This window comes from Eurosta solidaginis, chromosome 1, assembly GCF_040869045.1.
Source record: "Eurosta solidaginis isolate ZX-2024a chromosome 1, ASM4086904v1, whole genome shotgun sequence".
Classification (NCBI taxonomy): domain Eukaryota; kingdom Metazoa; phylum Arthropoda; class Insecta; order Diptera; family Tephritidae; genus Eurosta; species Eurosta solidaginis.
The window spans coordinates 229469371-229490772 of NC_090319.1; the positions used below are offsets into that span (position 1 = coordinate 229469371).

The 21402-nt window shown below is 43.1% G+C and overlaps 1 protein-coding gene across 8 annotated transcripts in view; it reads left to right on the forward strand.

The window, feature by feature from the left end:
* Keap1 (kelch like ECH associated protein 1) overlaps positions 1 to 21402 on the forward strand; it is a 557804-nt gene that overhangs the window by 220780 nt on the left and 315622 nt on the right. The window contains exon 6 of one of the 8 annotated variants that reach the window (XM_067760225.1): positions 10845 to 10870. The exons of the other annotated variants lie outside the window; for them this stretch is intronic. Coding sequence (XP_067616326.1) covers positions 10845 to 10855 — 11 coding nt within the window. The 3' untranslated portion in view covers positions 10856 to 10870. Of the gene's footprint in view, positions 1 to 10844; positions 10871 to 21402 lie in introns of those variants that run through there. 8 annotated transcript variants of the gene reach the window in all.

Here is a 21402-nt window from a genome sequence, read left to right on the forward strand (position 1 = left end):
ATTTTGCCAGTGAAATGCTTAGAAAAAAGAAAATTCAAAGTTTGTAAAAAAATTCAACACAATTTCGTAAGACTTCATCTTCCCTTTTTTAGAGTTTCAGTTCGATCAAAATAGCTAAGTGTTAATTTGCTTATTTTAAACATCACAAGCGTAAACCCAGGTTTAAAAGTTATAAAAACTAAGTACTAAAATATATTTTACGTTTCTGGCTGAGCGACTGTCGCAGTCGTCCGCAGTCACCATATTTTTCTTTCCAACAAAATGAATTTATCTTGAATTTAATTGAACTATTGAATTTATTTATTTTACGTATAAGTACGCATCCTGAAATATTTGCACGTACAAATACGTATATCCTATATTACGTACATAGTCTATATTAAATTTAAGCATTTGAATTGGTTTTATGAGCTGTACTCATGTATGAGTCACGTACTCATAGGATTGTACGCTAACACGCAAGCGTATTTCACCTCTCTGGCAACCCCAACAATGGGTTGACAGATGGGACTATGTACATACATACATACATTTTATGATTGTTTTTGACATTTCATCATTTTATCACTAACTCGAAATTTAGCCATCTCGGTGTGACATCAAATTTGTGAATTTTTACCTGTTAAAAAGTAATAAACCGCTCGTATAAAAGAAAATAGTTTCCTTACCACTCCAAGGTGCCCCGCTTTATTTATTTTGAGGACTTCTAATTTCGGTTCGGAGTTGTATATATTGGAATCTCGGTTCCTCGGTCAACAGTGCCACATAAAGTACTTTTGTCAGCATAAATTTCGCAGTACATTTACGGCTCTAGAGCCACCTTTGCTGAACCCGCTGCAAAAAATCTGAACGGCACTATACCACCACCACATCATCGCCACCATCACCACCTCATCGTCACCATCACAACATCACCGCCGCATCCGCAGCAGCCGTGTCCATCAGTAGCAGCCACATACACGAGAAAAGGAAGGTAAATTTTATATTGCCACCCCCTAAACAGTGGTCCTTCGACGCCACTAGAGCAACCAGCGACCAAGAAGAATAGAATACCCATCCCAAACGTGAGTAGGTATTAAATGATATTTTAATACACCCTAAACACGGAAAATATACATAAACGAGAAAAATGAAGGCAATTTTCATTTTCGAGGATTAGAATTTCCCGGCAAATTTTCTCAATTTCCCTCCAAAACCTGCACATACCATTTCGTATATATATATATATATATATACATATAGCAATAACCCCATATTGCAAAACTCAGTACGGTATACGTGCAAAGCAAAATATGAAAAACTCGAATATTTAGCTACAGTGGGTACACTTGCAAAAATTATCCCTCAAATTATATTACGACACATCTTAAAATATTAATACTTTCTCAAGTTTAATTAAAAATATCTCTTGTCGTTTAATTAAATATATTGCACAACCTCTGCAAAATTCTGATTTATCCCCATTTAAATTAATACAAAACGCAAATTATTTGTAAATCTCCATACTTGCGTATACATACATACGCATATACAAAAGAAAGAAAACGAAATAAGCGGTGAAATAAAATCTCGTGCACAGTGGTACAAGAGTGGTGCAGTGCGTGTAATAGTACTTTTCTCGCATTAAATTTGCACGCTATAAATTCTCAATCCCCATTAAGAATTTCGATAAGCTACTAATTTCTCTCTACTCAAAGCCTCTACAGTCCAACAAATCGAAGTTAAATAAGACTTCTCTAAGTCACACCGAAAACACAAAAAATTTTAAGATAATCTCATACGAATTAATTTTCCGTATCAAAATTATAATAATTTACCCCTAGATACTTGTTAATACGTATATATATATATATATATATCTTGTAATTTTCCCACGTATATTTAACCCTCACGCATATATACACACTAAATACATTAAATACAGTGCACCGCGGCACAGTGGTCAACTTTGTCTCGTCATACCCTCAAATTTCAAATTAATTAAAGCCTCTTTATTTAATAATTTGGGAAAAATTTAAACAACGTGACATCAGGACGGACAAGGCGACAGCTGTTTCGATTATACCTTGTAAATCTCTTCAAAGCCTTTTCTCCCGGGAGTGGGAGTCGAACTCGCACCCCTACGATAGTTGAAATGGTTGTAAACGCATTCAGCTACGTCATGCCTGTTGTGAAGTCTTTCCCAATTGCCTTCTTTTTGCATATTTTAATCTTTTACACATTGCATACTTCGTATGCAATTATGTGTTAAAGCTATGCTTGGTACGGCGGTTTTCAAAGAAACTTTGGTTTTGTTGCTGTTTTCGTTCTATTTATAGAACTACAACGAATTAACCAATTTTGTCTGTTTGTATGATTTTTAATAATCGGGGATTGCCCATATTGCTTTTTTTAAATGTATGAAAACATTTATTTGAAGCAATTTTTTAATTTTATAATTTATTTAATAATTTGGGAAAAATTTAAACAACGTGACATCAGGACGGACAAGGCGACAGCTGTTTCGATTATACCTTGTAAATCTCTTCAAAGCCTTTTCTCCCGGGAGTGGGAGTCGAACTCGCACCCCTACGATAGTTGAAATGGTTGTAAACGCATTCAGCTACGTCATGCCTGTTGTGAAGTCTTTCCCAATTGCCTTCTTTTTGCATATTTTAATCTTTTACACATTGCATACTTCGTATGCAATTATGTGTTAAAGCTATGCTTGGTACGGCGGTTTTCAAAGAAACTTTGGTTTTGTTGCTGTTTTCGTTCTATTTATAGAACTACAACGAATTAACCAATTTTGTCTGTTTGTATGATTTTTAATAATCGGGGATTGCCCATATTGCTTTTTTTAAATGTATGAAAACATTTATTTGAAGCAATTTTTTAATTTTATAATTTATTTAATAATTTGGGAAAAATTTAAACAACGTGACATCAGGACGGACAAGGCGACAGCTGTTTCGATTATACCTTGTAAATCTCTTCAAAGCCTTTTCTCCCGGGAGTGGGAGTTGAACTCGCACCCCTACGATAGTTGAAATGGTTGTAAACGCATTCAGCTACGTCATGCCTGTTGTGAAGTCTTTCCCAATTGCCTTCTTTTTGCATATTTTAATCGTTTACACATTGCATACTTCGTATGCAATTATGTGTTAAAGCTATGCTTGGTACGGCGGTTTTCAAAGAAACTTTGGTTTTGTTGCTGTTTTCGTTCTATTTATAGAACTACAACGAATTAACCAATTTTGTCTGTTTGTATGATTTTTAATAATCGGGGATTGCCCATATTGCTTTTTTTAAATGTATGAAAACATTTATTTGAAGCAATTTTTTAATTTTATAATTTATTTAATAATTTGGGAAAAATTTAAACAACGTGACATCAGGACGGACAAGGCGACAGCTGTTTCGATTATACCTTGTAAATCTCTTCAAAGCCTTTTCTCCCGGGAGTGGGAGTCGAAAAAAAGATTAAAATATGCAAAAAGAAGGCAATTGGGAAAGACTTCACAACAGGCATGACGTAGCTGAAAGCGTTTACACCATTTCAACTATCGTAGGGGTGCGAGTTCGACTCCCACTCCCGGGAGAAAAGGCTTTGAAGAGATTTACAAGGTATAATCGAAACAGCTGTCGCCTTGTCCGTCCTGATGTCACGTTGTTTAAATTTTTCCCAAATTATTAAATAAATTATAAAATTAAAAAATTGCTTCAAATAAATGTTTTCATAAAAAAAAGCAATATGGGCAATCCCCGATTATTAAAAATCATACAAACAGACAAAATTGGTTAATTCGTTGTAGTTCTATAAATAGAACGAAAACAGCAACAAAACCAAAGTTTCTTTGAAAACCGCCGTACCAAGCATAGCTTTAACACATAATTGCATACGAAGTATGCAATGTGTAAAAGATTAAAATATGCAAAAAGAAGGCAATTGGGAAAGACTTCACAACAGGCATGACGTAGCTGAATGCGTTTACAACCATTTCAACTATCGTAGGGGTGCGAGTTCGACTCCCACTCCCGGGAGAAAAGGCTTTGAAGAGATTTACAAGGTATAATCGAAACAGCTGTCGCCTTTTCCGTCCTGATGTCACGTTGTTTAAATTTTTCCCAAATTATTAAATAAATTATAAAATTAAAAAATTGCTTCAAATAAATGTTTTCATACATTTAAAAAAGCAATATGGGCAATCCCCGATTATTAAAAATCATACAAGCCTCTTTACTTTTGAAGTTTGTCCCCCTCTCTATTGGGTTTTACACAAATTCAAACCCCTCATATAAGATTTAACTCAAAAACTTTTTTTGATTTTGAAAATTATTCTCTCTTGCTATTTAACGTGAATATAAACGTAACTCCCTCACACATAGTTAAAAGCAAATAAATACTCTCTCTTCAAAAAAAAAAAAGTTTCTCTCTCTTAGTTAAATTTTATTAATTCTCAACTCTAAGCGTCATAAAACAAAGCTCAAAAATGAGTGACGATGAAACCAAACAAAGTGGCTCCAAAACTCAAGGAGTTAAAAGATTTAAAATCTCGTCTGCCCCAAAAAATTTATATCCGAAACGGACAATTTTATGGAATATTGTGCTCGGTTTAGGTCGATGTCCCTCCAAGACAACACTGAGTCTTCTCTTAACATAAAAAACTCAAACATAGAAAAATTTTGGAATATAGTCCAACACGTCTTCGATAAAATTGTCGAAACCCCAGATCAGGAACTGCCCGAAGATTTTCCAACATCTGCTAATAGCAAATACAGGTCCTGTCTCATAGCGTATGAAGACACAAAAGCCCAGATAGAAGACCAGGAACAAACAAGCAAATGTCCCGCTCCCCCTACCGTCACACCAGCTCCATCTGACAACTCCGGTATTTCGCTAAAAATCCCTCCTTGCGATACCGAAATATTTTATGGTGGTTATGAAAAATGGCCCTCGTTTCGTGACATGTTCACAGCCGTTTATATTAACCACCCGAAGCTCTCCCAAGCGCAAAAATTGTATCACCTCAGATACAAAACCCAAGGAAAGGCAGCTCAAATAGTCAATCAATTCCCCTTGACTGACGACAACTTTGCTTAGCGTGGGAAGCCCTAAAGGCCCCATACGAGAACAGACGAGTTCTCGTAGATAATCAAATACGGGCCCTGATGAACTTAAAAACTATCACCACAGAAAACAGTGAAGACAAAAGAAGACAAAGGTTGCAATCGTCCGTAAATAATTGCCTTCAAATTCTCGCCACGCAACAAGTCTCCACAGATAAATGGGACCCCATACTTATTTATCTGGTTACCTCTAAACTCCCAGAAAATACAGTCACGTGGTGGGAGCAATCTCTAACCTCAAGAAGAGAACTTCCCAACTGGGCCCAAACGGACCAGTTCCTCACAACGCGATACGAAGTGGTAGAAAGAGTTGATCAATGGCGCCCAAGTAAAAGTAAATTCACTCCTCCTCAAACTAGGCCGCCATTTAAACCCCAACAGTCACATGCGTTTGAAAATAAATCGACCTCCCACACCCAGTCTCATATGACAGAGCAGCGGACAATGTACAAGTGCGCTATGTGTAAAACCTCATCTCACCCCCTTATAAGTTGCTTCAAATTTAGGAAGCTGTCGACCTCTGATCGCAGAAGGTTTGTGAGAGAAAACAATATGTGTTTCAATTGCCTCTCTTAGTCACATATTGAAAGACTGTTCCAGTACTCAAACTTGCAATCAATGTCAAGATCGGCACAACTCAGTTCTTCACGAAGACACATCTCAAGTGCCGAAAAGACAACCCTCACGATTGCGAAAGACAGCCTCACAAGCCACTACCACGAATTCCACAGTCTCACCCGGTAATACTCCCGATCAAGCCAATGCCCTAGATGAAAGCCCTTCATGCTCGCAGAAAAGCCAATTCCAATCGTTTTATTCCGAAAACGATTGTGAAATAATTTTACCCACGGCTATCGTACCCGTAGAGCATAGAGGAGACATTTTCAAACTCAGAGCGCTTGTAGATCAGGGATCTGAAAGAGCCTTTATCTCAACCAGAGCCCAAGATAGACTCAAACTCCCATTCAAACCCTCTAGATTTGAAATATCAGGAATGGGCGGCAAGGTAGTTCAGCCCTCAAACAAATTGTGCTCTCTGACTTTGGTATCCCCCGATTTTAAAACCAGGATAAGTGCAGAGGCAATAGTATTACCCCGGCTAACAAAAATGCTCCCCTCGCTTAAGCTCACTAGCGAGCTTCAAGCAAAATGGGCACACCTCAACCTCGCAGACTCGAACTGTCACGCCCCCTCGCAAATAGATCTCGTCCTAGGCAGTGATGTAATACCGCAAATCATCCAAAATGGCGTTGAGAAACTTCCCCCATCTTCTAGCGCAGAAAACCATTTTTGGACGGATTCTGAGCGGTAGAGCCCCTGTGATGGTCAACGCTTTCTGCATGCAAGTGTCAGAAGTGACGAACGAAGATCTTAACTCTCTATTGCGAAAATTTTGGGAATTGGAGGAAGTTCCCACCAAACCCCAAATAACCCCAGAAGACGAGTTTTGCGAGAATTTCTACGCAGCCACAACCTCCCGCGATGATAACGGTCGTTACATCGTAAGGCTGCCGTTTAAACCCAGCTTCCCAGAGTCAATCTCGTTATTCCACTCTCGGTCTTCAGATTTAAGCCAGTTTCTTGGTATGGAGAGAAGCTTGCAGAAGAAAGGGGATCTAAAGACTCAGTATGATAGTGTCCTAGAAGAATACCTCACCCTCGATCATATGGAGGAAACCGGCTCCTATGAAAAATTTGACGGAGGAAAATGCCTCTCATTTTATCTTCCTCATCACGCAGTTGTGAAACCCGAGAAAAAGACATCAAAGGTGCGGGTCGTGTTTAACGCCTCAAAGAAGTCAGCATCTGGGCATGCGCTCAACGATGTTCTTTATACCGGCCCTACCCTCCAATCCGATCTGATGCTTCTGATTCTCAACTGGCGGACATACCAGTTTGTTTTCAACGGAGACGTAGGAAAATGTATCGTCAAATTATAATGCACGAAGACGACAGAGACTATCAGAGGATCGTTTTTCGCTCATCTGCGAGCGACCCCATAAAAGACTATCGTCTGAAAACAGTCACATTTGGTGTGAACTGTGCCCCCTACCTCGCCATACGTACTTTTCACCAACTGGCCAAAGATGTAGAAGAAACTTTCCCCAAAGCCGTCCCTGTTTTGACGAAAGAAACATATGTAGATGACATTCTCTCTGGCAGCCATGAAATTTTCTCTGCTGAAACATCTCTCTCCCAAGTCATCCAAGTGTTAGCGTTAGCAGGATTTCCATTAAGGAAAATAACGGCCAATCACCCCAGTATAATAAAAAACATCAAAGAAGAGAACTTGCTAGACACCAATCTTTTGGAATTCGAGAAAGCAAGCAACACCAAAACTCTCGGCATACAGCGGAACGCCCTGACCGACACGTTTTCGTATACAGTGGACGCTAGTATGAAACGACAAATTCTCTCCTCGGTCGCAAAACTTTTTGACCCCGCAGGGTGGCTTACGCCGATTATGATTCAGGCCAAGATTTTACTCCAAGAGTTATGGATAGACGGAACCGGCTGGGACGAACCAGTGAAGCCCCTCCGCTTCATTAAATGGACGCGTTCGCAAAAAATTTACCCAACATCTCAAACATAAAGATACCTCGATGGGTTGACTACATCCCGAACCAGCAGGTTGAACTGCATGGCTTCTGCGATGCGTCAGAAAAGGCATATTGCGCCACTATATTTCTGCGAACAACCCACGGTGCCACCACGTCGTCTCACCTTCTGGTCGCTAAAGGCAAGGTTGCCCCTCTTCGCACTACCAGTCTTCCAAGACTAGAACTATGTGCAGCTCTACTCCTTGCCCGACTAACCGCCGTCGTACAATCCCATATCGAGCTCTCTCTTAAAAATCTTTACATGTGGTCTGACTCGGAAATTGTGTTAGCATGGCTCGAAGCCTCCTCACGCTTCGAAAACTTTCGTACCCAATCGAACAGCTGAAATTATAGATCTCGTCGGAAGCGCCTCGTGGAAGCATGTAGGCAGTCGCGACAATCCAGATATGGGCACAAGAGGATGCAAACCCATGGACTTGGCAAATTCTTCGCTGTGGTGGAATGGCCCTGCGTGGCTGACCCAGCCCCCCGAAGCCTGGCCAAAACCATCTACCCGCAGCATCAACCCGCCTGAAATGCGCCGAGTCGAAGCACTACACTCAGCTGACGATGACCCCGATGTATTGGATCGATTTTCCTCTTTTCCTCGCGCCCTCAGGGTCATGGCATACGCCTTCAGGTTCATTAATAATCTCAAGGACCGAATTCGAGGCATTAAACCCGTTTACACTCCCTCTCTGTCTCATGAAGATCTCCGCAAAACGAAAACTAAACTTGTGGCGTTAACCCAAACCCGATATTTTCCTCGCGAAAGAGCATGCTTGGAAAATGCAAAACCAATTGATAAAAGAAGCTCTGTACTAACCCTCAACCCATACCTCGATGAAAACGGGCTCCCCAGGGTTCATGGTAGATTAGCTCATTCGACGTTGACTTACAATGAAAAATATCCCATTATTATCCCAGAAAAATCTAGATTCCCTGTCTTCTATATACAGTACCTCCACGAACTTCTCCTCCACGCCGAAATACGTCTAATGCAGCAATGCCTCAGACAGGATCTCTATATTCCACGACTCAAACCCTCATCAAGAGATGCATCCATCAGTGCAAAACTTGTACCCTCCACAAGCAGCAAATGCGATCGCAAATCATGGCGGCCTTGCCCCCTTGCACATACGCTCCGCCTTTTACCACTACCGGTGTCGACTTTGCTGGGCCTTTTCAAATAAAAGCCTCCTTGCTAAGGTCTCACACCTTACTGAAAGGCTACGTGGCCGTTTTTGTCTGTTTCGTGACAAAAGCTATCCACCTTGAGCTGTGCTCGGAGCTAACAACCAATGCCTTTCTCGCTGCACTTGTTCGCTTCGTCGGACGTGGTGGGTATCCTGCCACAATGATGAGTGACAACGGGAAAACTTTTATTGGAGCTAAAAGAGCGACCGATAAGGAGTTCGTTGACTTCATGAAAACTGCCTCTCAAGAAGTAATCACAAAACACTCTCCCCAGGGCATCAATTGGAAATTCATTCCGCCCGGAGCTCCCCACATGGGCGGCTTGTGGGAGTCTGCAGTGAAGAGTTTCAAATTGCACTTCAAGAGGACTGCAGGAGCCCACAAGTTCACCTTTGAAGAATTTACCACCCTCTTGGTAAGAATAGAAGCCGTATTGAACTCTCGTCCTATCTCACCTTTATCCCAAGATCCCACCGAGTGCACCGCGCTGACCCCCGGCCACTTTCTCAGAGGTGGCCCCCTCCTCGCTTTCCCTGAAGTGGATCACGCGGATTTATCTCTTATAAACCGACGGGACAGGGTAAAAAGCTTACATCATCAATTCAGCAAACGGTGGAAGGAAGACTACCTAAAGGATCTCCAGAAAAGGCAGAAGTGGAAAAATCCACAACCCGAACCCAAGGTCGGTGAGTGTGTCTGCATTCACGACGACTCACTTCCCCCGACTGAATGACGCCTTGGACTTATTGAAAAAATACATCCAGGACCTGACGGCCATATACGTGTTGTTGACGTTCGTACGCAAACCGGCACTCTCACACGACCACTTGTTAAGCTCTGTTTCCTCCCTCAGACTGAAAGCCCACCATCTCGGGCAAACTCGGAGAATTCGTAGCTACTCTCAAACTACCTCTGACCACTCTTATCACATCACCGTCTCTAATATGTCGTATTTCGCAACATAATGCCAGCTGAAACCCCCTGTATCAGTATTTTTCTCCACTAAAATACTTTTACAACTGTAATTACAGATAGCTATGGATCGTGCAAATCAGTCGTCGTCACGAAGACCAGTGCGGTCGGAGATCGTTGCTCCCAACCGCGCCAATGAATCACGCAGCTCGACACTAACACCCGTCAGCACGCTCTTCGGAACTGCGTCATATTCAAAAAAAATGAAACCACCCCAGAGATGGATGCTTGCACGAGCCCATAAGTTTTGCCTGAATTGCTTGGCATTATCTCACATCACCAGCGAGTGCAGCTCGTACGACAGATGCCGTATCTGTGGAGCGCAACATCACTCTCTACTCCATCGGCGGGACGCTACCCCAAGCGCCCAACGCGCCATCCACGCACCCCGGCCGGGCAGATCCGCCGTACCGGCACCCCCGCCGCCACCGGGCAACCCCGTTCTCGCCCAGGAAACAACATTCCCTCAGCAGCACCCAGCATCGCACGCCGCACCATTCGATGCACCTTAAGGAGCTACAGGAGGCTCTAGCCGCTGAACGCGCCTAGGGCGGGGACGATGGCTGAGCGACTGTCGCAGTCGTCCGCAGTCAACCATATTTTTTCTTTCCAACAAAATGAATTTATCTTGAATTTAATTGAACTATTGAATTTATTTACACATGTACCTTTTACGTATAAGTACGCATCCTGAACTATTTGCACGTACAAATACGTATATCCTATAGTACGTACATAGTCTATATTAAATTTAAGCATTTGAATTGGTTTTATGAGCTGTACTCATGTATGAGTCACGTACTCATAGGATTGTACGCTAACACGCAAGCGTATTTCACCTCTCTGGCAACCCCAACAATGGGTTGACATATGGGACTATGTACATACATACATACATTTTATTATTGGTTTTGACATTTCATCATTTTATCACTAACTCAAAATTTATCCATCTCGTTGTGACAGCAAATTTGTGAATTTTTACCTGTTAAAAAAGAAATAAACCGCTCGTATAAAAGAAAATAGCTTCCTTACCACTCCAAAGTGCCCCGCTTTATTTATTTTGAGGAATTCTAAATTCGGTTCGGAGTTGTATATATTGGAATCTCGGTTCCTCGGTCAATAGTGCCACATAAAGTACTTTTGTCAGCATAAATTTCGTAGTACATTTACGGCTCTAGAGCCACCTTTGCTGAACCCGCTGCAAAAAATCTGAATGCCACTATACCACCACCACATCATCGCCACCATCACCACCTCATCGTCATCATCACCACATCACCGCCGCATCCGCAGCAGCCGTGTCCATCAGTAGCAGCCACATACACCAGAAAAGGAAGGTAAATTTTATATTGCCACCCCCTAAACAGTTTCTTTTCCTAAAGCTTCTAGACTTTTTCTGCTCGCTTAGAAAAAAATTTCGATTGATATGCAAAAACAAATTAAACAATTAATTAAGAAAATATTAGTTCTAAAGTAGAATATACATATAAAAAATTTTACAAATAAATTAGAACTTTTTAAATAACTATTATATTTTGTTAATTCATATAATGCTTTATTAAAAATATATTAAAACTAATTATATACAAAGAAATAAATAATAAAAGCAATGAAGGCTAATTATGTACAAAATCAAAAAGGAAACGGAAAGGCTTAAATAGTAAAAGGAAATTGTGAAATATATCTACAAACTACTATTTACAATGGCAATCTTAACTATATATAACCTATGCAAATTTATAAAATAAATTATGTAACAACGGAATTAAAATAAATCTAGGGCCTACAGGTATAGAACAATACTTAAGGACTAACTTTTCTTTGTTTGTTTTGTTTGTTTTTGTATGTCCTCATCTATAAGTTGAGCTACTAAAGTACCTAATCCAGATGAGGTCACAAGGGGCTCTATAAAAGCGTTTCCAACTTTTGTTAAAACTTGAACTATGAAACTACCAGTTTTGTTGGTTAACAATTTTTATAGAACCCAATGTACTACTTAAGAAGAAACTGTCCTTATCATTCTTAAAATTTATAATCACCCCTATTCTGCATTTCGATTACGTTCCCGTTCTACGCTCCGCTTTAATCGAAGTTTGGTATTCTGCATTACGACGGAATCGTAAAGAGAAGAGGAAGAGCAAATGATTTTTCGAAATCAGCTGTTGGTACGGAATGTATGAACATTGGAACAAAATAAATTGAAGAAAATTTGTAAAAAACATTGAAAAACGTTTATATTTTATTATCCACGCCATTTTGTACAAAAAAAAAGCAATAGAATATATTGCCGCAGTGTTATATTTTTTTGAGTGAAGTGTTTTCATAATTGTAAGTGTGTTTTTTTCGTTCTTTTGGCCAATTCCCTGCCGTGGCCACCAAGTTTTGTTAAAACGGATTCCTGCACGAAAATAGTTGACATTTTCTGAATTTTAAGGATGCTAATTTCATTGAACTGGTCTAAAATACTTTATAAAGGTTTATTTATTCTTTCCGCAAGGATTGTTTACGTTTTCGCTTCACCTTCCTCTACGCCGGCAGCTTGCTTTGGCATATAACTGGACCCAACGAACAGACACAAATTATAGCTGTCTATTATAATGGAATCAATAGCCGCGGCATTATTTATGGAGTTGGAAAGCAACGCATACGAAAATTGCAGGCGAGAATGGAAAGGCAAATATTGCGAGATTTGTGTAATCCATTTGAGATGAGTGACGAATTGTAAGAAATTTAACTCAAAAGTGGTAAAGTTTAATGACTTATTTTCTTATTTAGGTTCAAAAAAAACTTTCGACTTAACAATGATGCTTTCAAGTATGTGTTAGATACTTTTGCGGGGTAAATACGTCCAAGGACTTCGACATCGACATGTTGTTTTTGACCTGGAAACATATAAAAAGCAATCATCATAAAGCCTTCTACGTTTCTTAGCAAGTTTTACTTACATTTTTGTTAAAATTCTGTTATAAATTAATAAAAAAATAAAAAGAAAATATTTTTCCGCCAACTAATTTGCAACTTAGAGAAACGGAACTACGATCGAAATGCAGAATACGCAAAATCGAACGATTCGAAGTTGGATCGAAAGAGATTGGAACACAGAATATCAAAATTGCCAAATCGAAAAAATTTCAATCCAAGTCGAAATGCAGAATTGGGCTGAATAAATTTTTCATTTTTTAAAATTTCAATACAATCCGTGAAATTTTTTCTTTCTTCTACTCTTAAAAACAATTGCTGCAGTATCTTAGATGGATTGTGAATAAGTTTTTTAATGTATTGCATATAATTCTCAAATTTATATGCTGAAAAAGAATCTAACGGATTAAATTGTTTTACGCAACCGCTTATATGCAAAAGGCCGTGGACATTGAAACTAAATTCGCGCCAAAATAATTACTAAATAATTTAACAAACTCTTTTAACATATTATTCGCAACATTAGATTCTACTTTACAAGACTTCTCACAGCAGAGAAGTCGAATATCGTAATGCAACAAAAGAGTGATAATAAAGGTTATCCGGTATGCAGTCTTTCAAAACGAAAATGCCAGAATACAATAAAAACTGCCGGTATTCTGTCGATTTCCAGTTGCTTAATTGCTTCAGATCACGCCTTCGTTTAGAAAACTCAGGGGGAACGTAATTATTCAGAAACATCAATTTTTCGTTCATTCTCGTTACGTTCCCTCTTAATAAGCAACTGGAGTAGTTTTTTAGTTGCTCCTAAGCCCACTAAATGTATGGGTTCTAAGGAAAACTGAGAAACCATGCCAATATCTACGGATTCTAGCAAAATCTCCCTGTGCTTTTTAAATGAATCATATGTTCTTAGCTCGCCCACTTTTTGGGATAGGCACACCCGATCTAAATGTTGCCCCACTTGCAAACATTTTGGGCAGCTATTTTTTGCTGTATGACCCTTTACCCCAGTTATAAATGTCCGAGCTCGTGAATCGCAAGTAAATAGCCTAACACTAAATTCTTTTAACAATTGTCTAGATCCCACTTTCACCCCATTCTAAACTAAAGTGCCCATCTCCTCGCAAAATTCTTTTAAAAACTCATTTACATCTGGGGGCTTACTCATGCCTGAATAACAAGTTATCATAAATGGTTCCGAATTTGCGAAATTTACAACGTGGCCCAAAATTGGCCATAATACCCTGTCAGAAAATTTGAAAACTTTAAGCCCATCTATCCCCACATCTATTGAAATTCGTTCTAAACTTTCGATAAAATCAAATTCTTTAAAGTAAGAATTATATTCAATCCCAAAATACAAAAACTCGCCCTATGAAAAAGATCTGATACTTACTAGTTCCCTGCTTGTACCCAGAACTGTTCTGGCGTCTACTGGCAATCCCCTCAAAGATCAGAAAGACCAATCGGGGATGTCTTATTTCTAAACGCCCAACCTTTCAACGCTAAACGTACCCTTCCCGTAATGTCCGTAGGTCCTACCTCGTCTACACTCTCGTCTAGTTCACCGTCTTCAAATAAATATTTACTATCGCTATCATATTCACTATCGCTACATGACAGGAAGGAAGTTCCCCACCAGCGCACGGGCCATCATTGGCAGATGAAATATGAGACACCACCCCTCTACTTGGTGATGGTACATCATCACTATCTAAAGAACTAGTTGATTGTACTTCATTTCTATGTAAAGAAAAAAAATAAAAATAATAATAGTAATTTTTTTTGGTTTTGTGTTACGTGGAAGGAGGAAATGCTTTATGCACTAATCGGGTTGTTAAGCCTCGATGCTACTCTCTGTAGCAGCGAGCCTCTCCGAGTGTAGGACTCCCTTTTTTCTTCACCTGGGACCGCGTTTAGCATAACTTCGGGTATGGAAGCGCGCTACGTGAGCTCTTTGGCTACTCTCACTTTATTGGGCTAAGCAACCGTCTTGCCGTTAGCGAGGAGTATATTCCTTGCATATCTGCTGACCATATCCCACCTGTCACTTCCGCAGGTCACTTTATGGATTACACTGCCCGGGGATAGGTCGCCTAGTGTTACTTCCACTCTTCTTCGTTGCTGTGCGAAGTGATCGCATTCGAAAAAGGTTAGGCGTACGTCGTCTATGAGCCCACAGGATATGCAATTCGGATTTTCAACCTTGCCCATCCTGTGGAGGTATTCCCGGAAGTAGCCGTGGCCACTTAAAAACTGTGTCAGGTAGAAGTCGACCTCTCCATGTGGCCGTTCTAACCATTGCTCCAGCTCGGGAATCAGTTCCCTGGTCCACTTGCCTGCAGTACTGCAGCTCCATTGCTGTTGCCAGCGTCGGATAGAATATTTTCGCGGCTGCGCGGCAGCAACATCTCTGCGTACTTTTCCTCGGAGGTGGTTAATTGATTTCCTCTCCCCAGCGAGAAGATGTATCGGTATGGTTCCCGCAATAACAAGAACTGCGTCTGCGGATACCGTGCGGTAAGTGAGACAATTCGTAGTGCCCCTCTGCGTTGGACAGAAATAATAGCTGCTCGGTACTTTCGGAATTTCATTGCATCCACCAAAATTTCTGCACCGTACAAGAATATAGAAACCGAAGCGGAAGCAAGCAGCTTTCGTGTACATGGCCTTGGCCCGCCTATGTTTGCCATTATTCGACTTAAGTATCCTATGGTCTGCAGTTTTCTCGCAGGTTCCTTGAAAGTGTTCCGAGTAGGCTAGCTTGCTATCTAGCATAACCTTAAGGTATTTCGTGGAGCTTCGTGTTTGTACTTGTTGTTCCTCAACCATCATATTGATGGGAATTCGTCTCTTCGTGAGGATCACGATCTCAGTTTTCGCTGTCGCAAGCTGAAGTCCATGGTCACTCATCCATCTGTTTACACTGCGCATTACTTGGTTTAATTTAAGCTGCGCCAGCTCTTAGTTCCGTGCTGTAATTACGGCAGCCACGTCGTCTGCGAAAGCGACAAGAAAAGCACTTTCTGGAATGTACAAGCGAAGGAGGCTGTTATACGAAGCATTCCAGAGGTCGGGACCTAACACCGATCCCTGGGCTGCTCCGCCTGTTATCCTCACCTTTCTCTAACCTTGGTTTGTTCCGTACGTGAGCCAGCGATCTTTTAAGTAGTCCCTTAATATGGCTAGTAGATAAGGATGTACCTTGAAAGAGCGTTTTAGTACATCGAGCATGTCGTCCTACCTGACGGAATTGAAGGCATTTTTCACGTCCAGCGTGACCAGTAAGACAACCGCCCTAGCTTTGTGGCATACGGTTTCGGCTTTCCTTACCACATTTGTAACCTCGGCTGTGACATCTATTGTGGAGTAACCTTTCCGGGGCCCATGCTGCCGATGGGACAGACCTCCTCCATCTTCAATGGCTGCTATCAGCCGTTGTTTAAGGAGGCTTTCCATCATTTTACCGGCCGTGTCGAGCATGCATAATGGTCGAAAAGACGACGGCAATTCGGGTCTCCCTTGCCTTTCGGGATTAGCACGAGGTGCGCTGTGTTCCACCTTGTTGGAAAGATCCTGGCTTCCAGGTATTTGTTATACATATGCAGCAGCAACTCAGGACTGCTCTTAGCAGCCAGTCTTATTACTTCATCTGGTATCCCATCCGGTCCTGGCGCTTTACCAGGCTTCATTCTGTGTAGGGCCGCTTTTCACCTTCACTGAACGGCTGCACGTCGTGGTTGTTGTTGTTGTTGTAGCAGTGCTTCGCCCCATCCAATAGGTGCGACCGATTACAAAGTGTCATCAATATCCTCTAACGGGAGTCCAAGGAAGCTTTCTGTTTGAACAGGGGTGGACCATAATGTGAGGGGGGCGTTGGTTCCACATTACAATTAAAGAGATGGTTGGTGTCGTGTGGGTACACATTGCAAGCGGGGCATACATTTTGTATGTCGGGGTTGATTCTGGATAGGTAAGAGTTTAACCTGTTACAGTATCCATATCGAAGTTGAGCTAGAGTGACTTGCGTTTCCCTGGGGAGTGTGCGTTCCTCTTCCGCAAGTTTTGGGTACTGTTCTTTGAGTACTGGATTCACCGGGCAATTCCCGGCATACAGGTCCGACGCCTGTTTGTGGAGTTCACTGAGGACCTGCTTGTGTTTTTTTGCTTCATACGGCTGAGTTCTCTGGTGCCGTATTTCCTCATAATGCTTACGGAGATGACTCCTTAAGCCCCTGGGCGGTGTTGGCTCATCAATCAGATGTCTGTTGGGATGCCCAGATTTCTGGGTATTCAACAGGAACTGTTTGGTTAGTATCTCATTTCTCTCCCTGAGGGGGAGTATTCTCGCCTCATTGTGTAGATGGTGTTCTGGGGACATAAGAAGACAGCCCGTGGGGGTTCTGGGAGCAGCATTTTGGCAGGCCTGTAGCTTCTTCCAGTGTATAGTTTTTGGGCTTGGCGACCATGTACGCGTAGCATGCAATCGGCTGGCTAATTGCTTTGTAAGTGGTAATGAGCGTTTCTTTGTCTTTTCCCCACGTACTGCCAGCAAGAGATTTGAAGATTTTATCACGGCTCTGGATTTTCGGAACATTTGCGGCTGCCTGCTCACCAAAATGTAGATCCTGATCAAACGTCAAATGTAGATCCTGATCAAACGTCAGACCCAAGATTTTGGGGTGCGGGACAGTCGGCAGCGTAGTGCCATCGACGTGGATGTTCAATGTGGTCGACATTTGGGACGTCCAAGTTGTAAATAAGGTCGCGGAGGATTTAGTCGGTGATAATGCCAGGTTTCGCGAGGCGAAAAAACTGGAAAGATCAGTGAGGTAGCCGTTTATTCTATTGCAAAGCTTACCGATCTGTGGGCCTGGGCCTGTGGCCATTATTGTGCAGTCATCGGCGTAGGAAACGATAGTAACTCCTTCTGGTGGCGAAGGTAGCTTTGATATGTAGAAGTTAAACAAAAGTGGGGATAGGACATCACCCTGTGGCACCCCTTGTTTAATTCTTCTTGGTTTTGATGTTTCGTTTCTAAATTGCACCGTTGCCTGCCGACCACCCAGATAATTACGGTCCACCTTTTAGGACACGGGGGAAGGGTAGACCCTTCCAGGTCCTGCAGTAACGTGCCATGGTTGACCGTATCAAAAGCTTTTGATAGGTCTAGCGCAACGAGTACTGTTCTATGGTGGGGGTTTTGGTTTAAACCGCAATTTATCTGGGTGCTAATGGCATTTAGCGCGGTGGTGGTGCTATGGAGTTTTCTGAAGCCATGCTGTTGACAGGCTAGCTGCAAATTTGCTTTGAAGTAGGGGAACAAAATGGCTTCAAGCGTCTTGGCTACTGGCGATAGGTGAGATATCGGGCGATATGACTCTCCTGGCTTTTAAGCATCGGCTAAGCATTGGCTATGCCGTTTGGGCGCACTGCTTTGGATGGTTTAGCATGACCAATGGCATCCTTAACCTCTTTGGCGGTGATGGTAATTGGAGACGCGTAGAATTTATGTTTATGTACGTGTCTGTTGTGGCCCTCCGTCTATCTTTGTCGACCTTAGAATGCAGTATATATTGTCGGCAGAAAGCGCTCGCGCATTTCTTCGCATCAGACAGCAATTTATCGCCAAAGGCGATGGAAATTTTGTCATTGTCCTTAGACGGCCTATTGAATCCGTCTAAGGACAATGACGCGAAGAAACTTTACGGTGCACCAAAGCTTACCTACACCGGCAGAGAGGTTACAACCGCTTAGGTGCTCTTCCCATTTCGCCCGCTTGTGTTCATCCACAAGCAATCTGATGCGTTGGTTTATGCCCCTTATTTGGGAGTCGCCGGGATCAGGCTGTCTTATAAGGTCACGTTCTCTCGCAAAATTTGTGGCCTCCGCCGTAAAGTGAGACCGAATTTCGGAAATTCTACCGGCGGGAATGAAGCGAGCCGAGGCGGATTCAATGACCTTGAGGAAAGCACGCTCCCCTTGGCAAGCATCAGTCGTGGTAGGGAGGGCAGGAAAGCGGTTGTCTGTAAAGGATTTGTATTCATCCCACTTTCCTTTTTTTAAGTTTATGGAAGTGCGACGATGAAGTCGGCGGGACGCTCGAGCGAAATAAGTATAGGTAGGTGGTCGGATGGCAGTTGACGCAGTTTACGAGTCCAGCGCTCACGATTGATATATCCGGCGAACTGTGACAGCTTCCTACCATACGTGTGAGGGCGTCTCCGTTTATTGTGCAGAACATCGTTCCTTCTATTTGATCCGCCAACATCTCACCCCTACTGTCTGCCTGCAAGTTTGAATGCCATAGATCGTGATGGGCATTGAAATCGCCTAAGATGATGCGATTATTGCCAGTCAGTAAGACGCTGATATTAGGGCGGTATCCACTAGGGCAGCAGGTGACAGGAGGGATGTAGATGTTGTAGATTTCTAGGCTTGCATCGCCTGAACGGACAGATAACCCTTGACGTTCTAAGACACTGTCCCTGCGGCCGATGGCGGCAACATGGCGCTATAAAAAACTCGTCGGGGGGTTGCCGTCGAGGAGACCAGAACATCTAGGAAAGTGCCACCGTTTAAGGCAGGAGCTGCATTGGGCGGATGTCGCAAACATAAATATTCTGTGCTGGCAAACGGTGAAAAAGGAGATAGGGACTAAGAGTCTGTTTCCCTGACCTACACGATTGCTGCCGGAAAAGAGGGTGGAAGAAGACGGGGACAGGGGCTTATGCTCGGCCTTGCTCCCGACTACTACGGAGGTTGTAGGTATGACTGGGAGCAGTCGTATGAGTTGGTGGTGCCGTGGGGCGCGAGCGGCAGTGGGTACTTGTTGTGGCTTGCTGAGCAGCACGTCGTGGTCTTCGTGGGCGACGTGGTCACCATTTCTGCTTGTGCGAGTGAGGAACAGAGCATCTACTATACTTCGCATCTTTTCCTCATCCTTCGTTTGGTGCGGTGGGCGGAATTTCCCCATTACTATTTTATACCCTTGCCCCCAAGGATCACGATCAACTTCTTTGCAAAGCTTTTTCCAGCTATTAAGTTTGCTTTCCCTTATGGCGGCACAGAGAACCTTTTGCTCTTTTGTATGCCTCCGCATGCTCTAGCGCTTCAGGCATGCTGCGTGCGTGGGTTACCAGCCTCCGCATTCTGTGGCATACCCTGCGTAGTTCGGCAATTTCGCTACTCCACCAGTGCACTTCTTTTTTACCTCTCCTAGGCCCTTTTCGTGACATTGAGGTCGTGCATGCGTGGTTCAGGCAACGCATGGTGGCTTTTACCGCAGCGTTCGCCGCTTCGGCACTGTCGACTATCTGTCGTGCGCTCGCTTGTACAACAGCGGAGAACTTTGTAGCGTCAAACTTAGAGGCGTCCCATTTTGTTTTCATACGGGGCGGTCTCCCTGTCCGTCTTTGCCCCGAGTCATTAAGATGGAGGTTGATGTAGTTATGGTCACTACCCGTAAGATCCCCCATCACCCTCCATCCAGCCGCCTTTGACAGCAGGTTTTCCGATACTAATGTAATATCATGGATAGAGTGTCCAAAGCCTGGTCGCCGATATTTCGGGGTCGTGCCGGTATTCAGAATGACCAATCCAAGTCGGGCAGCTATTTCTAGCACTAGCCTTCCTCTGGAGTTAGTCTGGGGCATTCCCCACTCAACAGCCCTAGCATTGAAATCTCCAGCGACGACCACGTTACCGGTTTCATCACGCAAATCGTCTTCGAGTAGTTCTAGCTTATCTTTAAACCCTTGAATTGGATCGTTTGGGGACAGGTAGCAGCTCACTAGTGTGGTGTGCGCCACTGTTACGCGTACGTAGCCGTTTCCGACAACACGGCTTCGTACGTGGGTGCCAGCGTCTAGGATCCAGATCGCAGCAGCAGCTGTTAGGTCTACGTGCCAGTCACTCCTGACTCTATAAGGTTCGCTGATGGTAGCATAGCTGGCTCTGTTTTCAAGAACCAGTTGGTCCAGCAGACTATCGGCTAACCTGCTTCGGTTCAGGTTGCCTTGGATGAACCTGGTCACTTGCGCGCCTGTTTGGCCTTTGCGACAGCGAGTGCCTCCCTGAAGGTGCTGCATGCTCCAGACCCGGGAAGGTGGTCGACCTTCTCTGACTGGCATAAAAAGCACTTTGGAGGTTCCGTGCAGGCCGAGGCCTGGTGGCGACTCCGTCCGCACTTCCAGCAAGCACTGCTTCTATGAGGGCCTTTGCAGTCTGCTTTTCGGTGTCCGTAGCCTAGACACCTGAAGCATCGCTGCACGTCTACCCTCTGTCTAAGCCTGCATGCAGCCAGCCGATACAGATCTTGCCCTTGGTTAGTAAAAGGACGCCAACAGCTTCGTCCACTTCAATGGCTGGCATCTTCTGTTCGCGCTGATTTGCCGAGAAACACGGACCTGTCCCGTCATTTCCCCGCCAGCAGCTTTCCTACTAGCCTCGGCAACTTCTTCAGCGGTTGCCGGGCAGTCCATGCCCAGCACCTCTATCCGCATTTGCCGTGTAAGCTGCTTGGTTTCGCCCGCTTCTCCAACAGCGCTTCCTGTCGCTTGGATGAAAGCTGATTTATCGCCGCAACGTGCAGTTTCGA